Below are 26341 nucleotides of genomic sequence, written 5' to 3' on the forward strand. Positions count from 1 at the left end.
TTTTACTTAGTGCGCTCATTGCAAATGTAGACTAAAAATCAAGAAATCACAATCAGTGGGTGAGCAGCAGAAGAAATAAAACTGTTGAAGAAATGACTCATGAATTATGTGTTTTGCACTAGTGATTATTCAGGCAACCAGAGTGTCAATACTTTGCAAAGAGAAAACAAAGATGCTTACTGACAGGAAGTGATTTTTATAAAAGGCCACTGGCTTCCCTCCGAGAGCTCATCTCTGGATGCTAGCTGTATCTACCTCCCACTTAATTTTGCTATTTACACAGCAATAGCAGTGAGACAGACACTGACATACACATCTGAAAACATGGTCCTGCCCCCACAGAGCTGACACCTGTATCCCTCAGATTAGTGGGTATTTAGGAATAAATCAAGCTTTCAAATTTATTTGCAACCTGCTAGGGTCAGGCAATGGCTTCAGCACATTAATACTATTGCTCGGTCACTTGGTACGTCAGGGTGGGTGAAACCCTGGCTCTCTGCCCATGCTCCTCCCACTGGCTCATGAGGGGAATACCAGGTGTATATAAAGCCCGTGCTGTTTCTCTCTGTGAAGAAACTATGATGTGAGTGGTGGGAGTGCAGCAGTGCTAAGAGGTAAGAGCCTTATTCCCTTACTTGGGCTAACACAAGTCTAACCCATCTCCAGTGATGTATTTTTAGAGTCCTTCCAATAATTTGGAAACCATCACTTCAAATCCTCTTCCTCTCTAGAGGACCCAAGCCTGGCTGCAATACTCATTCCCCATCACAATTCTTCAGTGCTGAAAATGCCAGCACTGCGTGATGAGTTTTGCTGCTCAACACATTCCCATGGACTACCAAATGCCAGTTATACCATGTAACTTACCATGTTGGCAGCCTGGTACTCTGCTAATTAGACAACCTCAAACTTATTTCCTTTTTTTCCACCGCTAATGGTCCTTCCCCAACAACCGCACATATGTCACTTCCTTCAATGCTCTTCAGAGTATAAAAAAAAATCTAACACGATGAACTAGCTTTCGCTTAGTATAAATGACTTTTACATTAACACACAGCAGCTACGCAGATGGTCTAATGCAACACAAGAAGCTTTTCCCACCTGCAAATAAAGGGCGGTATCACAGTTGTGAAAACTATGGTAAATAATTCAAAAGCACATCTTAATCCCTTTTTGTTGACTCTTAATGGTGTATAATCTAACTCAGAATGCCTGTCCTGCTAGCCCACTGTCTGAATGCTGGGGAAGCTGGATTAATGTGGAGAGTGGGGCTTGCATTTACTTTTAGAGTAAAATAAACACATTAGGGAAGGAACAGAAATTGCGCTGATGCACTTTACCTTCAGTTAGATCCATGCAGCTACCAAGCACCATATCTTTTTAAGCCGTCATAACATTTTAAAACAGATCTTTCAACCTGAGCAGCATATCAGGACTTTACTGTCCTGGAACAGGGTCATATTATGGCCAAGTACTGACCTGCTTCAAATCTGGCTCAACTTAATAGTAACCAGAAGTTACCACCATTACTGGCAGTTTATGGGCTTGGTCAAGTGTTAGGGGACAGGAACTACTCAAAGACTAAAAATACTGCTGACCTCCTCTTTGTACCAATAAGGTGGTTCTCCTTCGAGTTCTTGTTCATGTCCATTCCAGTTAGGTGTATGCACGCCGCATGTATGGATTCTGGAGCTTTTTTGCCCCTCAGCAGTACCTACTGGCCCAGCCAGGGAGCACCCTGGAGTCGCCTTGCTATATTGTTGCATATAAACCCCTGCTGTTCCTCCACCCCCTCAGTTCCTCCTTACCTCTTGTGACGGTAAGCTGGAGCGCCTGACTACCTGATAGTCCAACCCACCGCTTTCTGTATATAGTAGTTAGCATTAGTTCAAAGTTTTTTAGTTAGCTGTAAATAGTTTGCTGAGTAGGTAATTAGCTGTTGGGGAGTTTTCCCCCTTTTGTCTCTCCCCTCCTGGTGATTGTGACAATTAGTCTAACGTCAGTACCAGGCAAATTAGCTGAAACTATAGTAAAGAATAAAATTGTCAGACACATAGAAGAACATAATTTGTTGGGGGAAGTCAGCATGGATTCTGTAAAGGGAAATCATGTCTTACTAATTTGCTAGAGTTCTTTGAGGAGGTCAACTAACGTGGACAAGGGAGATCCAGTGGATGTAGTGTATACCTAGATTTCCAGGAAGCCTTTGACAAGGTCCCTTACTAAAAGCTCTTAAGTAAAGAAAGCTGTCATGGGATAAGAGGGAAGGTCCTTTCATGGATTGATAACTGGTTAAAAGACAGGAAACAGTTGAAATAAATGGTAAGTTTTCAGAGTGGAAAGAGGTAACTAGTGGGATCCCCCAACAGTCTGTCCCGGGACCCATCCTATTCAACTTACTTATAAATGATCTAGAGAAAGTGGTAAACAGTGAGGTGTCAAAATTCGCAGATGATACCAAACTGCTCAAGATAGTTAAGATCAAAGCAGACCATGAAGAGCTTCAGAAAGATCTCACCACACTAAGTGATTGGGCAACAAAATGGCAAATTACTTTACATTTATCAATGCTACATTTAATGCACATTGGAAAAAATAATCCCAACTATACATACAATGTGATGGGGATTAATTTGGCTACAACTATTCAAGAGAGAGATCTTGGAGTCATTATGGATAGTTCTCTGAAAACATCCACTGAGTGTGCAGTGGCGATCAAAAAAGCAGATAGAATGTTAGGGATCATTTAAAAAGGGATAGTGAATAAGACAGAAAATATCTGATTGCCTCTATATAAAACCATGGTACGCCCACATCTGAAATACCGTGAACAGATGTGGTCGTCTCATCTCAAAAAAGATATATTGGCATTGAAAAAGGTTCAGAAAAGGGCAAAAAAATGATTAGGGTTTAGAATGGGTCCCATATGAAGAGAGATTTAAAAGACTTGGCCTTTTCAACTTAGAAAAGTGAAGACTAAGGGGAGATATGATAGAGGTCTAGAAAATCATGACTAGTATGGAAAAAGTGAATAAGGAAAGTTATTTACTTATTCCCACAATATAAGAACTAGGGGTCACCAAATGAAATTACATAATTGGCAGAAGGTTTAAAACAAACAAGAGGAAGTTTTTCTTCACTCAGCGCACAGTCAACCGCTGGAACTCCTTGCCAGAAGATGTTGTGAAGACCAGGACTTTAATAGGGTTCAAAAAAGAGCTAGATAGATTCATGGAGGTTAGGTCTATCAATGGCTATTAGCCAGGCTGGGTAGGAATGGTGTCCCTAGCCACTGTTTGTCTGTAAATGGGTGACAGGAAAGGGATCACGTGAGGATTACCTGTTGTGTTTCCTCCCTCTGGGGCCTCTGGCATTGGCCATTGTTGGCAGACAGGATAGATGGGCTAGATGGACCTTTGGTCTGAACCAGTATGGCCGTTCTTATATAAAAAAAGCTCCAGAATTGATGCATGCAGCGCATACACACCTAACTGGAATGGACATGAGCAACACATCTGAAAGAACAGTTATGAGAGGTAAATAACGTTTTTTTCTTTTAGGACAAGCCTGTGGTATACATGGGGTGTATGGTGTGCACATGGGAGGTGTGGCCTGCTGTTGCAGCTGCTGACACTTTCCTGTGCTACAAATAAACACTTTCCATCTATAAGATTGTCAAGCTAGCACTGATTCACTTAAAAAAAACAAAAAAACTGCCTTCTCACAGAAGTTTCACACTAGATCACATCTTACATTAAAATTAATGCCTGACACATCTGCTGGCCATAATGCCACTGTTCAACTTCTTACCATTTTTAACCATTTAAAACTAACGTTTAATTAATTAAATCTATTTAACTAACTTCTGCTAAGCTTAGAAGAGCAATAAGTGTTGTCACCTTGAGAAACCTACTAGTAAAAGATAACTATTCAGATGAATTGATTGCTTACACATGCACCATTTGCTCTTTGGGAACAAATCTGGTTTTAGAAGTCTCTCTCTTTTGCTTCCCCCATATTTAGCTGATAAAATTTTGTGTTAATGATCTACATTCTTTCATAGGCTTAACACAAGGAATGTGCACATTAAAGGATCAAAGCATTAGACAATGACACTATGCCACTAAGTATTTCTTTTTCCATTTTACTCCTTCCAAATATAGTTTTTCTCCTGAAAAATTGCTTCTCTTTGGAAATGTTGATGTAAATTAACATTTTCCTTGCAAGAAATTGCAAATGTTAAAAAAAAAAATCCTGCGAAATCTTTGCTATTTTATGGGAAGTTTCAGATTCCAAATTAAAAATAAGAATGTACTGGATTTAATGAAGATTATCTGGAACAGGTTGCACTAGATTTTAAAATGGAGGACATGGTGTTACACTTGAAAGTCTGAGAATAGTGTAAGCTAATGTGATTAAGGCAGTGATGGAAGGGTGGCTTAGAAGTGCTAAAAACATACAGCCTTCCTCTGTAGGAAGCATGGATCTGATAATGGGAGGCCATTAGTGCACCAAAGACTTCTCCACAATAAGAAAACTAAGCAGTATGTTTGCTGTTTACATTTACAGGCCCTACCTGGAGATTGTCACACATCTCCTGGCTGTAGGTCAGTCGCTGGATCTCTGTGGGAGAGCTGAGATACAAAGCTTGCCCTTCATTGGTGAAACAAAATGTCCGTGCTATCCTCATGTCTGTTACAGGCAAATAGTTGACATCCAGCATTGGGCGAAGGCTGGGCAAACTGAAGAGAAACAGATAACAGTGTTATGTTGGGATTTAGAGAAAATGCTTTGATTCTAGTCTAGGATTCAAACCCACTGGTAACTTAATATTTTCCATATAGAGCTGGAAATGCAATGGTATTTACATTGCAGTCTTACTCTTAAATGCACTACAGTAAATGGCACCTTCCCACTTCATAGATCTGTTCCCTCTGTGTATTGGTCTCAGAGAGAACTTCAATGACAAAGATAGGATTTTAGGGCTAGCTCCACAAAAGGAATAGGACACAAAGCTGCCAAGTTAGGCAGCTGAAGTCCATTAAGTTCCCATGTGTGGCATAGTGGGGGGGCTGTCTGCTTTGCTACCCGGTGTCCCCACCTGGCTGTGATTCCCGCTGACTCACCCCACATGTGTATTGGCCCAGACACCTAAGTACCAGCCTGAGCAGTTAACAAGGCTCTTCCCAGGAGAGACAAAGGAAGGGAGGCGGAGATGGCGATCTGGCTGGAGGGCAGGGTCTGGGAGCGGGTCAATCCTGGCTGGGGGAAGCATGAAAAAAGCAGACAGACCAATACAGGGGAGAGGGAGGGAGGGTGAGGGGCCTGTAAACCTCTTTCCCCCAAGAAGACTAAGGCTGTCTGCCCTGGCTCCTATGTCAGCATCGAGGCTGTGCTGTGTTGTGCTGTATCTCGGAGAAGCAATAAGCCCTTTCTATTCTACTGGCTGGCGGAGTCTCATCAGGCTGCAAATGAGGGTGCAGGGTGAGGGGCTCCCCGACGCGTCGTCATACCATTCAAATTCTTAAATCCTGCTCAACTGCTACTTAGCCCTGGAGGATCCTAAAGACCCCGTGGCAAGAAAAAAAAAGCCACAGAACATGCAACGTGTGGTTTTCAAAGGTCAGAGTTTGGTTAAATCCAATCCAGTGTTGGATACAGCTCTCATTGGCACTGCTGCTTTATTGCCACCTTTCAACTTTCTAACTTGGCAATTCTGATTGAGGAGCTCTCCAAAAGAGAATTCATAAGATTCCTTTTTAACAGTGTAGCGAAAGATATATTGAGTTCCACAATCATTTAACATATGTGAGTGAAACCAGACTTGGAAGTGATTTGTCCCAAAGATGAAAGCAGACAGTTACAAATGACTGAAGAGAGATGGGTTGCATGGAAATTATTCTACAACTTCAGTCATTCTGGCTACATCTAGACTACAAGCCTTTTTCGAAAGATAGACTATAACCAGTACTTTCGAAAAAGCAAGCCGCTTTTTCAAAAGAGAGCACCCAGGCAGTCTGGATGCTCTCTTTCAAAAAAAGCACAGTTTGTGTTAAATAGCGCCTTTTTTTAAAAGAGCACTTTCGAAAAAAGGTGTTATTCCTCATACAATCAGGTTTTCTGCGGTCGAAAAAACTGCCACGTTCTTTCGATTTACTTTCAAAAGAATGCGGCAACAGTCTAGACGCAGGGGAAGTTTTTTTGAAAAAACCTTGTAGTCTAGACACTCCCAATGAGTGTTGGTTCTCCGATGCAATTGCTGTCAGAGAGAGCCTGGGACTGTATGGTGAGGACTGCTAACTCAGAGAACTTGTATAGCAGAGTAAAGCTGTACTCATCTTGCTTTACATGTGTACATAATAAAAAGAAGCTTAGCTGCCCATTCCAGCAGATTGCACATGGAGAGTGAATCCACTGTTCATCCTGCTCCCCTTTACAACCTAGCTTTGTTGCTTTTTACAATTTTGACAAATGATTAGTTAAGGCGACAAGTAGTCCTGTAGCACCTTATAGACTAACAGATGTATTGGAGCATAAGCTATCATGGGCGAAGACCCACTTCATCAGATGCAGATAAGTTAAGGAAGTACCTCATTGTCATTATATGCCCATTGGCACAAAAGCAAGCCAGGCAAATGCTATTACACAGGGTCACCACATCTGCTCGCAGTAGAAAGGACGTTTCTGTGATGTTGTGAACATAGAGGCATGTCTGGGAAGGCAGAGAGAAAACTTTGGCTTGTTTTTCTGAGCAGATGACCGCAAACTGATAATCTCCCATATCCTGAGAAGAGGAAGGAGAATGCATGACGAGTTTCCTTTTTCTCATTTTTTCATTATCTTCTATGCTGTTTGGGTCCCTCCATACTTCATAGGGTGGATGTATCAATGCTCCCATGCAGTCCAGGCATGAAAAAGTCAGCACTGCTCCCTTCAGCGTCAGAACTGTACCTGTAAAATACAATTCTCTAGCTTTGGCATATGCTTTTCCAAAAAATCCAGTGGTCACTAATAGTACATATGTCTCATAGCCTGTTTTGCATCCCAGTTTTCCCTTTATGGATACTACAGGACATCTGAGCCCAAGTAAGCTAAAAAGCTGCACAGCCAACTGCACCAAGTAATTTTTTGCTTCAAATGAAATATTTTTGCAGCCATGCAGAGATGGTGAGCCAGTTATTGAAAATATTTCAGGCAACATTCAATAAAAATTCAATATAAAATAGAATTGAGAGATAAAAATGGCTGATTACAGACCATTCTATTACCAGTAGGGTTATTCTTTACAGAGCAATTTCTAGTGTTTATCCAAGTCTGGGTTTAAACATGCAACTGAGGTGGCTCCTATCCTTTTCTTGTGAAATATAAACTACAGTTCCTTACATCTAAATTTCCTCCCACTCTTCCTAGTTAGCGCCCCTTAAAATTGGTAATACATCCTGTCCCTCCGTGGTGTTTACACCCCTCCGGTATCCCCTGTAACTTAGCCAAGATGTGGTATGTATCGTTCAATATTTTGCTGTAAATTATACCCTTTACCTGCCATCATTACCTCCCTCTTGTTTCTCTGGCAATGACACCCCCAACCTGATCACACTATTCCAGCTGTGGCTGGATCAGAACTGTACGTAGGAGGACTACAACCTCTATGCTCAGTGACAAAATACTTTTGTCTATGCTCTTCAAAATTATACTGGCCTCGTTTCCCAGCCATATCTTCAAACTCATGACTAATCTGCTGCCTACTGCTAGCTCTAGGCGTCTCTGCTTTCTGCGGTTCCCCCTGCCATTTAGTATATGTACTTGCAATTGTTGCTCCTCACATGTATTAATTTGTATTTTCCAAAACCCAGTCTCATTTGTTCTCTGCCCTTATTTCTACTCTCATGGCATGGCTTCCTCAGTGTCCATAACTGCCTCATAATTGTACCTTGGTGCAAAAGTAAGGCTTAGTTTATTCTGCCACTACTGTTACAAACAGCTGCAGGTTTGTGCTGAAAGCTAGCACTGCTCTAAGAGAGAGGCCTGTCTGTGGGATCAGTGCACAGGGCTAGAAGGCAGGACTTCCTGAGTTCTTTAATACTGGCTCCCTCTTAACATTGGCCAAGTCGTTTATTGTCTATGCCTGTTGCCTCGTGCAGAAATGGGAGCAGCTCCCTATGTCACAGGGAAGGAATAATTAGTTAAGGTTTATGAAGGCTTTTTAATGTGAAAATAACTAGTTGTGCTAATCACTGTGTCTACACCTAAAAATACCTTCTACTGGAATTTATTGACATTTCTGTTGCCACATGATACATCAAATTCTTAATACATTCAAGGGAATCCTAAATACACTTTCCCAGGTGGAAACTATTTTTCCAGTCTGAAAAAAGTCTCGTTTCCAGGATCTTACAAGGAATGTGCGGCGCTCTAGGTAAGATCTAATCTTTACCTTTGATAAAACAGACAGCCCTAGGTCTCTAAATTACATCTATCAATGTTACAATCACCTCTTTATATCCCTCTGTGCACTCAGTATAATGAGTGGGTTAATATTCACTACATGAGAGATTTTGGTCAGAAAAACCCGATAAAAGCAGATATTTATATCCTACCCTGCTACAGAGACAGACAAAGAACAGGAAAGCAGACAGAAACTCTTACCACTTGGAGACACCATGACCGGTTCTGTCTGCCTTAATTCCTCAGTAGCAGGCAGATTAAGGGAGATGATTAAGACCATACCGAGGCCTGTTCCAACCCACAGACAGGGGGAGACAGTAGAGTCATTCTTCCGTGCAAAGGTTTCCATAAAGTACAAAGCTGTAATTGCTTCCTTAGACTCCTTGTCGATACTGGAGACACTAGAGCTTCGGGAACGGCTGAAGGTGTTTTCCCGGTTTTCTGTTTAAATAAGGTAAATACAATCGAGCACATATGAACTGGCTGGGCTGGAGCACGGACACAAACCAAATGAAAATGTTGTACGTGGACATCACTGACTTGTTATGGTCTATGGGAACTATTTGATACTTGCATGGTCTTAATTTTCTTCCGGTGCATAAACAACCGTGAGACCTCTCCAGACAAATCAACCTGTTCCAAGTAGCTGCTAATTACAGAGATCATCAGAAGCTAACTGGAATCTGCTCAAGGGATCTCTCCTAGACTCTCATATTACCAGTGTATTTAAAATTAAATCATGTACCCTATTACAGGACATGAAATGAGGGCTTGGTGCCAGCATCACTGTCCTGTTGCACATGCCCTTTGCCTTGCACCAAACACTGCTATAGCTATGTGTGGAGTACCCCTCCTTAGTCTGGGATGTTCTTGGCAGCTGGGAGGAGGCACTGACCCTTGAACTGGCCCATTTCAGGCATTTCAGGCCCTTGCCCCCCAAATCACCTCTCACTCCCCATACAGTGGAGTGAGAAAGTTGCTCTGCTCCTCAACCAACTCCACACCACAGGGTTGGACCACACATAGCTTTTGTGTGTGTCTTTAGAGGCTGCTGTGACCGCCACTTAGAAATAGACACGCACACTTGCCCCACACCAAACTCACTAGGCATTTCTCAAAGGAAAGGGGCCTCTTCCCAACCCTTCCCGGAGGGTGTTGAAGGCACCGATCAGGGCCATGGTGTCCAACATGCCAACCACATGTGGCTATTTGGCCAGCTGAGAGTGACTAGTTTGCTATAGCCAGAACTGGTTGGACATCACGGGATTAGGGTTATGCTCACTCAGCCTTGTCTATCATCAGACCAAGCATCTGAGAAGGGACTGCACAGTGAAGGATCTGGGTGTGGCATTAGGACATGTGGGGAGGGAGCAGGAGATGGCTGCAGCAGGTAGAAGGGGGTTGCTTTTTGGCTCTTTTTTATTTCTTGGTACCCAAGGCAGCAGCTTAGTCTCCCTGACAGCTTGGTCTGCTCTGAGTTAGGGATGTTACATTTAGTTTAATCAGCTAAGCTTTTGCTTATCAGAGATTCAACTAGTAACTTATATCCCTACTCTGAGTATTGCTGCTACTGATCTCTCATCTCTAATGCCTTCACTGTGCTTCCTGAACAAGAAGAAATCAGCGACCCAGGGTAATCTTTGCAAGACAGGCTTGGGCCAGCTCTGCAATCTATCTAAACCGAGGTAGAGGCAGACTCTGGCTTACAACACAACACTGAAAGTTACAGGTGCTTTTCTGCAACACAAGAGGCTAGAAGCTAAAGCATACTACCAGATATACAGTTCCTGCTCGCCTGAGGAAGTGATCGTTTAGGGATCCCTGTCCCACAAGCAGCATCTGCTGTGATATTAAATTTCCTTCTCCACCCCTCAAGCCTCTGTACTAGTGGCAGAAATTAGCCAGTTGCCAGCACCCCCCTGAGAATTACTGGACAGGCGCACATCACAGCACTGCTATACAGATTAAGGTCTGGAAGCTGAGGGGTCAGTATCTATGCTGAGTGAGGCCATTGCCTTGCGAAACACCGAGCTGTGCAATACTGCAGGATTTTAGTCCCCCCACGCTAAAGCGAAACTTGTGTCTGGTTCAGGTTCCAAGTTCCATATGCTCCCCAGCCAGCGAGTTTACATTCAACTCTCAGTGCAGGTATTACTGCTGCCGTCTGATCTTGACTCAACACTACTGTACAGGCCTGCATAAAAGCTGGGGGTGGCTGACAACTGAATCTACTGCCTTGTGAATGGCCGTGCCCCAGGCCTTCACAGATCTTGCCGCACTCTAGCCACAGGGTTGGAGAATGTTCATCAGCAAAGCACCAGTTGCTGACCAAAGAGGGCTAATGCAAAGTGTTCCAGACCCCACAACCCAGAGTAGTCCAGGGCCTCATTTCCCGCACACGATGCACAGGCTATATGTATTTTTCCCTTTAATAGCTGGTATTAATGACAAGAGCATGTAAAAAGCAAACATATTGATGTTCAGGCTGTGAAAGGTGCTGAAGGGACAAATATGTCTGCTCAGTCTGTGTAGGCGACCTGCAGAGTGTTTAAAATACATGATGTGCTATTTGCATGTGTCACAGGACTTTTTCCTTCCTTTAAATAAGAATAAATGTTCCTTGCTTGTGTGGTACAATTAACTAATGCCTTTTTGCAGAACTGACGTTAACAGGTATAATCTTTAGGACGCTTTGGGAACATGTCGTGCTGTTTTCCATTAAATACAATATTCAGATTCAATTTCAAAAGCTCAACATGACATCTCTTAAACTTTGGAGTCATGAAAGATTTTTGAATAGAAACACATAATTTAAAGAAAACCACGTGACCTTCCAAGCCTGCTCTAAAACCAAGTAAAAACCCCACCCCTTCTTGGAATTTAGCTTTAATAATCAGCTGATAAAGTTCAGGTTAGGCCTCTCCTCAGATGTGCTGTTCCTAGGGCTCCTCCCTCAAGGTCTCTCACACTGTAGATCTGCTCTCTTTCTCTTTTCATAGAGCCACTCCCTTTTATCTGAGTGAGATATAAAAGCACCTGCCTCAGTCAATTAGCTGAACTCCTCTAAGCCTTTTCCAGCAGGCTCAATGGCTGCTAATAGGGAGGTGTGCTTCATCTGTTAGCAGGAGTGTTGTAGGCAAAATCACAAGCAGTTCTTCCAATCTACTCAGCAGTGATAAGGCCTTAAATTGAGCTTTGTGTCCAGATCTAGGCACCATAATTTGGGAAAGATGTAGACAAATTTGAAAAAGTCCATAGAGGAGCCACATGAATGATTAAAGGTCTAAAAAATATGCTGTATGAGGAAAAATTTTAAAAAATGGGTTTGTCTAGTCTGAAGAAGAGACAATGGAGGGGGACATGATAAAATCTAAAAGGCTGTTATAAAGAAGAGGATAAATTGATCTCCTTAGCTACCAATGACCAGTCAAGAAGCAATGGGCTTTAACCGCAGCAACTGAAGTTTAGGTTAGACATTAGGAAAAACATCCTGTCAGGGCAGGTAAGCACTTACGGCAAGTCACCTAGGAAAGCTGAGCAATCTCCAGCACTAAACCTTTTTACAAGAAAGTTACACAAACACCTAGTCTAGATATTACTTAGTCCTGCTTCAGTTCAGGTGACCTGTTGAGTTCCTTCCAGTCCTACACTTCTATGATTGTTAGGCAAGCATGGCCAACTTGATACAGCCTTTTCCCCGCCATAGTCAATGCTTTCGCTCCTGGACAATCTTACTCCTAAAGTCCCTCTGATGACCAGAGGACTATCCATCTGCAACATCTCATTCTTCATGGTTATGAACTCCTTGATATACCTCCAAAACTAGGACAGACAGAGCTTTCCCAGTCTCCCTGCATTTCAACGGAGCAAAATAAAACAAGTAAACTGCCCCTAATCACAGGGAATTATATCTGCTGGGCAGGCCTTGAAGTCCTTGTATTCACAGGAGACCTGTATGGATTCTCATTCTTTAAGGCTCTCATGTAATATCCAGCCCTCTTACATCAAAGTCTGGGTGGACTACGAGTCCACCTAGCAATTGTATCTGCACTCAAGCCATGAACTGCAAACATGGCTCACAGATATAAAGTGGATATCCACAAATTTGCAAGGCTGCCACTCCTGCCCTCATGTTCTTTAATTCAAGGTTGTTTCTCTCCCTCCACCTTCCCTCCCCCAAACCCTCTCTGCTGAATACATCAAAATATCCCACCCTGCTTGAGCAGGCTGCTCTAAAACAAAGTCCATGTGCTGAATAGAGTCACCTCACCACCCTCCTTGAGTTTGACATCAAATAATAAAACCTTTAGCTCCATCTCCTCAGGTCTCACTGCTCCCTCCAGACTGCTCTGCCCACACCTTCCCTTCTCTTATGGAGAGAGTGCTCCCATCTCTGACACACAGGGGACAGTTAACAAGCTACTCACACCGCCACATTAGAACTCACTTAATGTTTCCCAGCAGCCTCAGAATTTTCCACCAGGTGGGACGGATGTAGTTGCTGTTAATGTAAAAAATAGCTCAGCCACAAAGATGGCAGGTCATGCTGTGTGCATTCTGTATTATATTGCTCTGTACACTAGGGATGTCAACGACTAGCCGACTATCTGATAAGCAAAAGCTTATTGGATAGTTGACATGCTAGTCGACAAGTCACTTCACCTCCACCACTGCCTCTATCACAAAGAGGCAGTGGGGGGGGGGGGAAGGGCAAGGAGAGGGGGTGCTGGAGGGAGCTGACTTAAAAGCCAGTTCCCTCCAGCTCCATGGGAGGGGGCAAGGGCACAGCAGTGGCCATCTTTGAAATGTACAAGAGTTCCCGCTGGGATTCTTGTGCTTTTCAAAGCAGCAGTGCTGCATGGAGCCTAGGGCCAGCTTGGGTCTCTGAGTCCCTCACTGACCCCCAGGCTCCATGCAGTGCTTCTGCTTTGAAAAGTACAGGAGTCCCCAGCGAGGGCTCTTGTGCTTTTCAAAGTTGGCAGCCACATGAAGCCTGGGGGTCAGCGGAACTCCCAGCTGGCCCCAGGCTCCACGCAGCGTTTCAATCTCTGAAACGCACAAGAGCCCCTGCTGGGACTCTTGTACATTTCAAAGGCGGAACGCGGTAGTTCTTATCAACTAATTGAATAGTCGATGGAAATCCCATTTACTATCTGATTAGTTAATTAATTGAAATTGAACATTCCTACTGTACACAAGGGCGTTCAAGTATCTTCATTGTATCTTCTTAATATAGATTGTTTTGTGGACTCCTCCTCTTCCCACTGATGATCATAAGGGCTACTGCCACCCCTCCCAATTATGAACACAGAACAGCTCCTTGGCAACCAAAGGAATGTATTGCCTGGGCCAGCGCTCTTAGGAAATAAATCTATTTACAGCTCTCTTTAATAAGGTCAATTTTGTTACCCTTCATTTCTCTTCCCCAGTCTGTCCTGTTTTTCTTTCCAGGGCAAATGTTCCTCTGCTACCTCATCCCGTTCTTCTTGTCTCTTCCCGTTATATGGTGCTCTCTCCCCTGAACATGCTTTTCTACCACTAAATTTCCTTGTATCCTGGATTCGTGGCCTGATAACCAGACCTCCTCCACCCATTTCTTCAAACCCTAGATGCCTCATTTTCTTCTGCCCTGAGCAATCTCCTCTTGCTACTGGTTCCTAATTCCTCTTCTCCTCCTAGTAGATGGAGCTACGCTTGCTCTTTCTCCCAGCTTCTAACTGCTTTTATAGGTCTCTGGGCTCTTTCTTAATACCTGTAGAAGCAGCTCGAAACCAGAGAAATGCAGCCACGACCATTCAAAAAAACAAATCTCCACAGACCCTTTAGCAGGTGCTTCACAAATTACAGTTTGGTATGACATGTTGTATGGTATCTGTTTATCCATTAGATAGCCCCCGCCAACAGTTGCTTTTATTCTCATTTGAAGCTTGCCTACTGCAAAGTGGCATGTAGTGTGTACACTGATTATGCCATCCAAATGACTAATAATAAATTCTGAGCTTCAAAGTAGGCGTAGTAGGCCTGTCAGGCTACCTCTGCCCAACTAAAAACAACTATCCTTTCTCCTCAATGTTTACATTCAATTCTGCCCTATATATGGATTGGGTTATTCAGACATGGCTTGACCTACATGAATCAATTGTTGGTTTATAACATTAATTTGCTTGTCATGTTATGTTCACATTTTTGTCAACAGCTTGTGGAGAAACATTTCTGACAAATAAAATCAGTGTCTTGTATCTGACTTCCCCTGACTGTGGAGCCTCTATTACCCCCTCACAGCGACAGAAAAATACAGGATACTTCAGCTAACATGTTAGGATAAAAATGCAGGCAGTGTTGTCAAGCCTTACCTTTCTCCATCCATGTGTAAGTGGCATAGTGACGCTCGTCATGTGAGAATGTACTGACTCCATGTAATTGCTGAAGCATTGCCCGTCTGGAAATGTAACCTACTGCCACAAAAATGCATGCATTGCAAAAGGACAAGAACAATTGAGCCAACCATCATCATGACATTTATATGAAAGCAGCACCGAGCAATTACAGTCTAGCGCAGTTTTCTTGCCAGACACAGTGGTCCTGTGGCAGTTAGCTGGAAGCTTTAAAAGAAAGTTGGATTTGGTTTTGGGGAATATTAAAAAGGCAATTCAAATATAACATTTCCCATGCTTTAATTTATGGAAATAAAACCCAGACTTGCCAACTTTATAGACTAGTCTTAAAATGAATAATGTTTTCTATTCTCTTTGGCTTAGTGGAAATAACAGCACAGTTTCCTCACTGTCCCATGCAGACTTAAAAACAAAAATACTAATGAAAATGTATATGCTGCTGACTTACACAGCTTTAGGGAAATATTCTCCTTTCTGTTCTCATTAGCTTCTGCATGGGCCTTGAAAGAGGAATATGCCCCTGTAAATCATCTCTTCCATGGAGGTGACATTGTGATTGTGTGTCAAAATAACAGAATAAACACTAACGAGCAAGCATAAATCCTTCATGTTTCCAGTCAGGAATTGTGAAAGCAAAAGTATTACTTGTTATGAAGAGAAAAATACCAGTGACTAAGATGAATCTTTGCACTGTAATGTCTACATTCACCATCCGAGAGCCCTACAATTAACACATTTGGAGTTCATTTATAGATGATTGTAGTGTGTAGTTTTACATTAATGAATTAAGTGTATACCATTGATCTGCTAATAAAGTCTGTCAAAGAATGAAGCCAGTGCTCTGTATAAAAATCGGGATATTTTGGAAGCAAAGTTACATAGTTGAAAATGCTTAGGCACTTCTGTAAATCCCAAGCACTCAACATCTCATTTCATGGAAGCCAATGCAAATATTAAAATGTTTTTCCTTAGTGTTATGAGTTTGTTTGTAGCAACACAAATCTCTGACAGTCAGTGTAAACAAACAGTCCTAAAATTAATCCTAAACTTTTGATCACATAGACATGCAGACAGAAATGGAACCAAATAATTGATGGCAATGCTTCAGCAACACAGAGGAGCAAAAGGGTAGGAACTGACACCACAGGGCAGTGAAACATTTAAGAATGCTGCACATAGATTTGGATAAAGGAACATTTCTAAACACATTTTACTGGTGCCACGCTAAAGCTACATTGCATGTTAAAGCAATTCACTAGAAAGCAACAAGAGTTGTTTTAAGCACAAACAAGTACGCTGGAAAATTAACTGGGCATTTATAGTGAGTGTCCTGCTACTGAACAGACTCAGGTAGTTCCCTACTTCACATTTTCAGTTGTATTGGTAACCATGTGAACTCATTATTAATGGAGTATCTTCTACATCAGAGCAATTTTGTCTACTAACATAGGGCCCAATGGTGAGAGGTGGTCACCAGGCCCCCTCAGACTAACTGTTCACTTGTTAGTATGAAGATTCTGTACCTTATTCGCCACCAGGTCACACAAGTTGAAGCCTGATATAACTAATGATTTCAGCAGGGTTTACTGAGAGAAAACTGGTGTGAAATGATGGAGAATCAGGCTGTCAGAGAAGATACTGAAGGCAGAACATTTGGCCCTGTCGCTTGAAATCACCTGTGCGCAGGCCTGGGTTTTGTGGTTCAGTCTATTTTAAAAATAATCAGGATCCGTGAAAGCAAAAATCCCACTTAATATGAAGACAGACGGAGCCAAACATTTTCATTGCATGATCTATATTCCCCATCAGAAACACTCACCTATTTCATTTTCAAAGATTTCGGTGTTCTATTGTATGAATCACTTGCCTCTACATACACAATTGAAGTGTTTTCACATTCAAATGACTATGAGCTTGAGCTGAATTTGGATTTCAAACACTCCCAGTGTGTGGGCTGCTGAGATCTGGGCCCATCTTTAATTCAAAGATATCAAACTCTTTAGAGCTTATATAAGAGTCTGAAACTGCTTATCAGAGTCCTAAAATATCCCCTTGTCTTCAAGCACTTTCCATTTATGCACGATGCAATTTGTATGTCAGCAAGGATTTGAGGTAAGCTTTCTATGTAACACTGCTTAAGGGAAAGGAGAGTATAAAGAGTACTTCAGAAAACAAAGTTATCTGTTCATTTATATGGGAATCAAAATATCTCATTTTGTTTCTTGAAGCATGCAACCTAAAGCATTTTAAAATTCAGTTTTGGCTCTGATGGGTTCCCTACCTGCATATTTGTTTGTACAGTAACTATTTTAGGAACAGTAACTTTGAAATGCTTTGCATTTGGAATTACTATACTTGCATAATGTTAACATCAAATAAATGCAAGCACTTCTAAACAGGTTGTCCCTGAGTGCAAACTGCTAGACCCCTGCACAGATACTAAATTTGCATCCAATCCGCGATCCACAAACATGATCTGCGGATATCTACATCCACAGATATAAATTGCAGATTTGCAGGGCTGTACCTATTGCCTCAGCAAACCACATTAACTGGAACTATAGAGACACAGGGGATCCTCTGACTGTATGCTTCACTTTTACAATGTGTCAACATTACTTCAGATATTGGAAAACAATTTCTGTCTCATATAATTAATTGCTAGCAAGTGAAGCAATTGCAAATAAATTCCTCAAGGCACAGTGCAAAACAACAGTCTCAGTGTTCAGCTGGGTCTAGAGTGTTTCATTCAGTCATCTTAACTTGGGAATGAAATAGATAAGGAGTTGTATTACAATTAAGCAGACATTATATAATTTTCAGATAGTAAATTTCCTTTTATTTTTGTTCACTTTAAAAGTAAGGGAAATGTGATAGGTCTCTAGAAAGCTCAGGTGGGTAACAAGATATTTTAAATCTAATGAGAAGAATCACACTGAGAAACTATTCCCAGACCAAAAAACTTATAACAACAAAACTGTTCCCCCTCCATCTGTTGTTGTTTACTTAGTATATTACTAAATTGACTATCAATATTTGAGCCAGGGCCTCTGTAAAACTACTCATGCACATACTTTGAAAGAAAAGGCAGGAGGGAATGGGAAAAATTTGTTTGTTTTCCCATTTAAAGTCAAAACTCTCTCATCATATCCATAGCCAAGGAAGGATGCAAACCAGTGGGGTGAACTACACATTGCTGGAAATGTTTATGCTCCATTCTTGAACAATGTATGGGATACATGGTATGGTTCTCACGCTAGGTAGTGTGAAATTGGGCAGAGGAAGGTGAAGCTCTGGCAGAAGGTGCTGGAGCAGCCTTCTAATGGACAGTTTTTGTCTTTTGAGGGAAAAGTCTTTTGCTCCAAAAGGTACAAAATTTCCTCTTTAGAAGCATTTATCTGACACTCAAGACTGAGTCACTTCTAATAGGAATGAGCTAGCAGGAGTCAGAGCAAGGACAGAGACATACAGAGAGGTGCTTAGGCACCTAAACCCCACACTTAGGCACCTAAATTCTAGTTCTGGGCACCAATGTGGTCCACAAAACTCCTGCTCAGCTGCTGCCTAGCTCTGTAAACAGTTCATTTTGGCAATTCTCACTGATGTGTCAGTTGAAGCCCTTAAACTAGTATTAAAAGTGTAGTAGGTCAGGATTTATTGTCATGTTGTCCTGACAGATCTCCTGCTCCATCAATGGTGATAACAAGAAGGCCGCATGCGTGTCTACTCGGTCATGTGGGCCATGTTGACCTGAATAATTAGTCACCCCAACAGACTCAGAGAGCCCGCAAAGAACTCAAATCAGAGAAGCATCTAAGATGCTTGGCCAGGTTTATTGTTAAGCAAAGTACAGTGATAGTTGTCAGTAGACTCTGTTGGTCCACTATGCATATGTACCCCCTGACAATGGTTCAGCTCAGTCAGTGGAAGGTTCGCCCCCTAGGCCGGACAAAGACTGTGCTTCCAAGACACTTCTTTATACACAGGTACAAACAAGTTTCACCTAACTCCTGACATTGTCAGTTTACCACCCTCTGACACTATTTAGGTACCACCCTTCACCTTACACCTCCTGGTTTGATTATATCATCTCTATCCATCATCCTGTCATTTTAGATCCTTTCCTGAACTATCTGTGGGAGTGTGTGTACCAAGGTATTGCTTAACAAGCTAGTGGTACTGTCCTTTTGGAATGTGCTTTCAACATATGCCCAGTACCAATTACTGTTTTACAGTCAGTACCTAGTACCAATTCCTGTTCTACACCTGGGCCTATTACCAATTAATGTTTTACACTGTCAGCCCTGTTTGTGCCAAGTTCTGTGAGCAGTGTCTGCCTCTTGTTCACAGTTTAGCTTTGCTTAATATTAGACAAGTTTTGTCCTTTGTTAGCTAGGCCTCAGGCCTCAAACCAGGCCTGGGTTATATGGGCTTTTGTTTCAGGCCCTTATCTTACTACAGAGGGATTAGCACAAACAACACAGAAGAGGAGGCAGATTCAAGCAACCTCTACTTAGCACAGGTAAGGAAACAAACACATGTCAAAATGCTTTATATAAATCATCTATTCAGAAGATGAGGTAGAAGGAAAAAAAATGTAGGCTTTGTCTACGCTTTGCCAGGGACTTGCCCATCACTTTATTTCTCAGCTATCCCTATCTGTAAAATAAGGTTTAAAGTGCTGCCATGGCAGCATGGTCATGACACCCATGCTGGGACAGAGCTCTCCCAGAGCTCTAGGTAAACCACCTCCACAAGAGGAGTAGATAACAGCACTGGGAGCCCGTTTACAGTGCCACATTGTAGCGCTGTAATTTGCTGTGCTTGGGGTGTGCACGTATTTTTTTCATATCCCTGAGAAAGAAAGGTACAGCACAATATTAGCATCCAACAAGCCTTTTAAGCCAAAAGGCATGTAATCCCGAAGTAGCAAAAAACAAAACAACACACAACAGCAGCTAGAACAGAAGAATTACTACAACAAGAAAGTCAGTCATTCCACTTCAAGTGGGAGAAAATGTAACATTTCAAATACAAAGTGGCTGGCACCTGCTCCCTCCCAAAAAGGTATACCACCTGCCCCACTGTCTTATCATAACCAGACAAAGGTTAGGTGAAACAAAAGAGAGCTACACAAAACCAAGGAAGCAGGACATCTTCTGAAGACATTCAGCATGCTACTGATAGTACTCCTATGCTGATAAGAGTTCATCAGCCCTACACTCAGACAATGGAAAACACCAGGTGGCAATTCCATCTCATTAACTAACAGGCCTCTCCAGAGAACAAGAAGCTGTGTGATCAGGAAGGCTCAAAGACAGTAGCTATTGACAATCTCCAGACAAAAGTATTTCTCAGAGTTTTTTTTATTCTATTACAGAGGAGACAGAGTGCTCTCCCCTGGCAACTTTACTTTTGCTCTTTAATGCCAGAGTTTTCCTTAATCTAAAGTTAAAAATAAAAAGACTTAAAGTGCATGTTGTCTTTCATGTACAGAAACAGCACACACACGAGCCCCACAGAGACCGATATTCATGCTCAGATCTCCCCTCCTCCACATACACTTGGAACTGGGATGGCTCCGCAGTACTGCCCCCCAGACTCGGAGAAGGATTCTCTGTACCCTCTGGGATCTAGGGTTGCCAGGTGTCCGGTTTTCTACCAGACAGTCCAGTATTTGCACCCTCTTCCGGTAGAAAAATTCAGAAAATATCAGACATGTGCAATGTCCAGTATTTTCTGAATTTCCGGCTGGGTGCCGGACAGAAGCCTGTCGGGGGCAGGGAAGCGACTGGGAGGCGGGGCCGCGATTGGCGCTGGGAGCCCTGTGGTCATGTGCAAAAGCTGGGCGGGGTGGGGGAAGTGGCTGAAACTCCCAGCCACTCCCCCCGCCCGGCTTCTGCACACAACCAGAGGCTCCCAGTGCCAATCGTGGCCCTGCCACCTAGCTGGGAGCCTCTGGATTGCGTGCAGAAGCTGGGAGGCTTCTACTAGCAACTAGAGGGAGTGCCTGCTGGGGGCGTGACCTGTTGGACTTTGGCTGTGGCCAGTGGCTGCACCCTCCCCCCACCAGCTCTGCTTCCCACCCCCCGCCCCCTTCCTCCGGCCCCCCTTCTCCCATCCAGCCCCCCCCAGCACTCGATTGCCCCCCCCAGCTCTGCTTCCTGCCCCCCCTTCCTCTTGGCCAGCCCCATGGCCCCCGACCCACCCCGCCAGCCCCGCCCCCTTTTTCCCGGCCAGCCCCATGACCCCCGCCCGCCCCACCTCCCGCCCCCCTTTCTCTCCACCAGCCCCGCGGCCCCTGCCACCGCCCCCCTCCCAGCCGGTACCCCCCCCGCCCACGATCAAGTGTGTCTAGTATTTTGGGGGGGGTCTACCTGGTAACCCTCCTGGGATCTGTGCAAGAGGAGGACACAAGGCGGGCTAGGTGAGTGCATATCAGCTCCACAGAAGAGAGGTGAAAAAAATAATACAACCCCACCCTGACGTTTTATTGTGCACACTCTAGAATTCCCAGGAACTGCTACAAGGAGCTGAGAGGTGGAACAGAACTAGAGACTCTATGAACAGGTAGCTTCTGGCCTGCCAGAAAGTCCACCAAGTTTGGGGGCAAACCACATTTTACTTTATGCAACAATGGGACAATCTGAAAAAATGTCCTCTGCTGCTTTTCACAAGGGGAAGGAGAACCTGTGCCCTTGGAGATTTTATAGCTGTTGGTACTTAATGGCACACTGCTAGGTCAAATTTGGACCCAAATTTAGATTTGAAAAAAATAAGACCAATAGCAACATTTTCCGATGCTTGTGTAATATCAGAATATGATAGAGGTCTATAAAATCATGAGTGGTGTGGAGAGGGTGAATAAAGAAAAGTTATTTATTAGTTCCCATAATAGAAGAACTAGAGGACACCAAATGAAATTAATGGGTAGCAGGTTTAAAACTAATAAAAGAAAGTTCTTCTTCACACAGCATGTAGTCAACCTGTGGAACTCCTTGCCAGAGGAGGCTGTGAAGGCTAGGACTATAACAGAGTTTAAAGAGACGCTAGATAATTACATGGAGGTTAGGTCCATAAAAGGCTATTATAGCCAGGGGATAGAAATGGTGTCCCTGGCCTGTGGTTTGTCAGAGGCTGGAGAAGGATGGCAGGAGACAAATCGCTTGATCATTGTCTTCGGTCCATCCTCTCTGGGGCACCTGGTGCTGGCCACTGTCGGCAGACAGGATACTGGGCTAGATGGACCTTTGGTCTGACCCAGTACGGCCGTTCTTATGTTCTTATGCAATATCAAAAGCTATGTTTAAAAACAACAAATGTTCTCTTTTGAGTGTTTTCATTCCAGACAATGCCTGAAACTGACTAGTTTATTTTCAATGTCCAGTAAGAGAAATGAAAAAAACATCTACACTAGGGGTGTTAAAATTAATCAACTAACTGAATAGTCGATGGAATTTCCACCAACTATTTGATTAGTTGAGAAGGGCACTTCTGCTTTGAAATGTAGCAAGGCCCACCTGGCAGTTGCTACATTTCAAAGGTGGAAGTGCCATGCAACATGTGACGTTTCAATCTTTGAAATGCACAAGAGCACTCTTGTGCATTTCAAAGTGGAAGCATCCGCACGGAGGGTATGCTGATCTGGTAGATATGCTCAGACCTTGTCTACTGGATAGGACCCCACAGATAAGCTCACACAAAATGGCCAAGAGAGAGGGGAATCTCCCTCAAAACTTTTAGTTCACTTGTTAGGGTACCCTCCTGGTAGGTCGGAGATCCCAGTTCAAGTCGCCTTCCAGCTTATTTGAACATGGCTCTGCTAAACTCAGGGCTGTGCCTTAGCTATGGGATATTCCCCTGTGGGTCTCCCTCCTTCAGTCTCTCCTACTGAAGCTGTTCCATTGTGGATAATATTAAAAAGTCATTGGAGTAGGACAGTGATGGGCAACATAGGTTAGTGAGGGGACTGCACGAGTGGCCTGCTTCAGCTTAAGGAGCTGCAAGATTTTTGTAACCAAGGCAGTCTCCTAGGATAGAGCATTTTGCTAACTGCATTTGCGTACCTAGAATTTGCGGAGGTGTGCCCACTGAACCATAGCAGCACTTTGATTGGATGCAGGGGGAGTACACAGCTCTCACAGTCAGTGCTGTGTGCAATGAGCACGCACCTCATGTCACATGCCCTTTTTTTTAAATGTATGTCACTTTAGTAAAACTGTTAAGAAAAAAACCTACTGTGGACAAAATCAGCAGCCTTTGGCAACCCTGCATGTGGCAAATGGTAAAGAAAATGCCTCTCAAGCCACACATAGACCTCAATGGGCCACATGTGGCACTCGGGCTTCTGGTTGCCCACCACATGAGTAGGGGGACTGCACCCCAGATCTCTCACTTCCCACAAGATTGCACCAATCACCATGCTAGAATTATTCCCATGCATGGTCTCTCTCTTGCCCCCAGTGATTCTTTCATTGGTTAATCCAAACTGGAACAGATTTACCAGGAGAGACTGCTGGAGCCTGACCCCACAATATGTCACAACACAGCATCTAGAGCGCTCCCCTCAGAAGTGGCAGGTCACTCTTCAAATCCTTGCTCCCTCTTTGGTGAGTACCCTCACCACTGAGCTAAGTAGTATGAGGGAAGTCCTCCTTTCCCCCTGGCTTCTTGCTAGAACAATGGTCAAGCCTAGCTCAAATCCTAGTTGGGATTGGTCCTGCCTTGAGCAGGGGGCTGGACTTGATGATCTCCTGAGGTCTCTTCCAGCCCTATGATTCTATGAAATACAGAATCCTAAACAGAGGGAACTAATTCCCACAGACCTGGAGTTAGTTCTCCAAGAGAGGGCAGGGTGTAACACGTATCTCTCAGCTGGGCACATTCTACTGTCCATCTTAGGGAAGGTGTCACCTAGCATTTGAACCCCATTCTAAGGGGCCAGCTCTTCCTACTCACTGTACAGGGAGCATAGATGCCTAACCCAGGTGGTGTAAATCATCAGTAATTTTCTGGGCACCTAAAAGTTGGGCAGAGTACTGCTCAGCACCATAGCACCTTTGTTCCTTTGAAATCTAGCCCTTGTCTCTTTCTGTGAAGTATCAAATGGCTAAAATCGATATATTATTGATGTCTGCTCACCACTTCAGAACACAGGCAGTCAATTCCTCCAAATTACATGTGCTGTTTATTGTGGCATAAATTCCTAAATAGCGGGTGAAAGACTGACATGCGGTTCTGAAAAGCTTAGCAAAGCTTCTTAATGGGTTGGCCAAAGGGAGCCTCTATTTTGATCAATGTCTGAAATGTAACGAGTTTGTCTGGACAAAAAAAGGATTCTCAGCATTTTCTTTTGAAAAGTCTTTTTTTTTTAAGCTAAGAATCTTTCAGGGCTCACTCTGGCAGCAGTATTTAATACAAAACACTACAGAGATAATCAAAAAACATGCCAAAACAATGTCTGTGGAAGAGTTCTTACATACCAGTCATTTGATACAGATCAACTACTAAGCCAATACTCAAAAGAGCCAACAGCAGAAATCTGTTAAATATTTAACTTATTTATATTGAAATAACATCCTACGTGTGTTTCAAAATAAGGATTCTTTTAAAAGGATTCCATCCTATTATTAACGAGCATATTAAGTACAAGAAGGACTGGTCTATATATATTCCAAACAATTTGTATACATACTACATATTAATATAATATACTCTGACCAATTATTCTGCTGTTAACTGTGACAGAGAATAGGCAGTCATTTCACTCATTAGTGAGAGCTACAGTACCATTTTACTGATATCACTGATACCTTTAAGTATTTTTTGTTGACATCAAGGAAAGCTAGAATACCCTTTCACTGACAATTTTAACCTTAGGAATCCTATTTATAATATTATAATGATATTTACCATTTCTGTAAAAAGCTTTGAGATCAACAGATGAAAACGCTACGTATCAGCTACATTATTATTATTATTATTAGCAATAACTAACCCCAAAAAAACCACCAGCTGCCTGCTGTCCCACACTGCTGTGTCTGATACAGAGGCAGCAGCGCAGGCTGGCAGCAGCCCGTCTGTGAGAGTCTGAACTCTGCGGACAGAGACTGCTCTGCTGCAGCAGCAGCCCCTATCCGTGGGGAGCTCAGACCGCCCCCCCCCCCCAAGGAAAGGGGCTGCTCTGTGAGATAGAGGCAGCAGCATGGGGGGGAGGGGAAGGGGCACTGCAGAACTGTTGCTGGGGAGAACCAGCTTTTAAACCGGTTCTCCCCAGCACCGGCTCCTGCTTGCCCCCCTTTGCTGCCTCTGTAGGAGGCAGCGGGGGGGGGGGGGGGGAGAGGGAGGGAGAGACAGGCGGGTCTGTGGAGCCAGCACGCATGGGGAGCCTGCTTGAAAGCTGGCTTCCCACACATATTGACTCCAGCCTGCCCCCCTCACCCTCCACACTGCTGCCTCTCTATCAGAGGCAGCAGTGAAGGGGCAGGGGGAAGCAGATCCAGTGCTTGTGAGGAGCCTGCTTAAAGGCAGCTCCTCATGGATGCCAGCTCCCACTCCCCCCTCCTCCTTGCTGCCTCTGATACAGAGGCAGCAAGGGGGGGAGCGTATGTAATTGACAAGATTAACCAATAAGCCCAGGTTTATCAGTTAATAGCGTAGTTGTCTACTCAGTGACACCCCTACACCAATCTCTTCTGTCTTTCTGTGGTATGATCTCAAATGGTCATGAAGTGGTCATGATTTATTTCTCAGAGGATCAACAGTGATTCCTTTATTTTATCATATCATATAATGAATAAACTCTGGAGAGCCACCTACCAGAAATACTAAGAAAGGGGGTTCTGGTGTTCTATCAATTTCCTGTAAGTAGAGGGAGCTTTTCGCATTTGGAAACAAAAGGTATTTTCTATAGTTTGTATTTAAAGGGTACATCATCAGACACTATGGGTGGATCATCACTCACTCTGTCCCCCTTGCAATGGGTCACAGGACTGAAGCTGCATAAAGAGGCTCTGAAAGCTCTTATTCTGATGCTGGGAGAAGTACCCTGGTGCAGGCATTGCTCAACAGAGGCAAAAGACCAATGATCTGTTGGCGAGCCATGGTGTGGAGGGCACTCTGGAAGTGCTCTGGGGCAAAAACGGCATGTCGTGGGTGGGTCTGGAGCTAAAACCAAGATGGTAGCCCTGGGAAGCTATTGTAATCTAGGCAGCTTGCAAATTCTGTGGCAGTCTTAATTAAGTTTAAAACTAGAGTTTTTAATGAGTTAAATCAGGGGTGGGGAACCTTAGGCCCGGGGGCCGGATGCGGCCCCCAGCTTGCTGGGATTCAGCCCCCAAGGGTCAGCATTGGGAAACCTATTGCCACCCCTTGCCACCAACCTAGAGGGCTGGAGCACACAAAACCTACTTGCCCGGAGCGCGGTAGATTCTGGTGTGCAAGGGGAATGTGAGGAGCAACCTTCTCAGTCGGGAGCTCCTCACTTGTGTGCAGCCCCCCGC

The 26341-nt window shown here is 43.6% G+C and overlaps 1 protein-coding gene across 6 annotated transcripts in view; it reads right to left on the bottom strand.

Annotated features, from left to right (window-relative positions):
• The window catches only part of STXBP5L (syntaxin binding protein 5L), a 456584-nt gene that overhangs the window by 4485 nt on the left and 425758 nt on the right, over positions 1 to 26341 (bottom strand). For 3 of the 6 annotated variants that reach the window (XM_075905156.1, XM_075905197.1, XM_075905187.1), the window contains 4 exons: positions 14799 to 14900; positions 8647 to 8886; positions 6591 to 6951; positions 4577 to 4742 (listed from right to left, as the gene is read on the bottom strand). In XM_075905156.1, the coding sequence (XP_075761271.1) occupies positions 4577 to 4742; positions 6591 to 6951; positions 8647 to 8886; positions 14799 to 14900 (869 nt within the window). The remainder of the gene's footprint in view (positions 1 to 4576; positions 4743 to 6590; positions 6952 to 8646; positions 8887 to 14798; positions 14901 to 26341) is intronic. The other 3 variants (XM_075905178.1, XM_075905171.1, XM_075905165.1) reach the window with 1 other exon arrangement.

This window comes from Pelodiscus sinensis, chromosome 1 (assembly GCF_049634645.1).
Source record: "Pelodiscus sinensis isolate JC-2024 chromosome 1, ASM4963464v1, whole genome shotgun sequence".
Classification (NCBI taxonomy): domain Eukaryota; kingdom Metazoa; phylum Chordata; order Testudines; family Trionychidae; genus Pelodiscus; species Pelodiscus sinensis.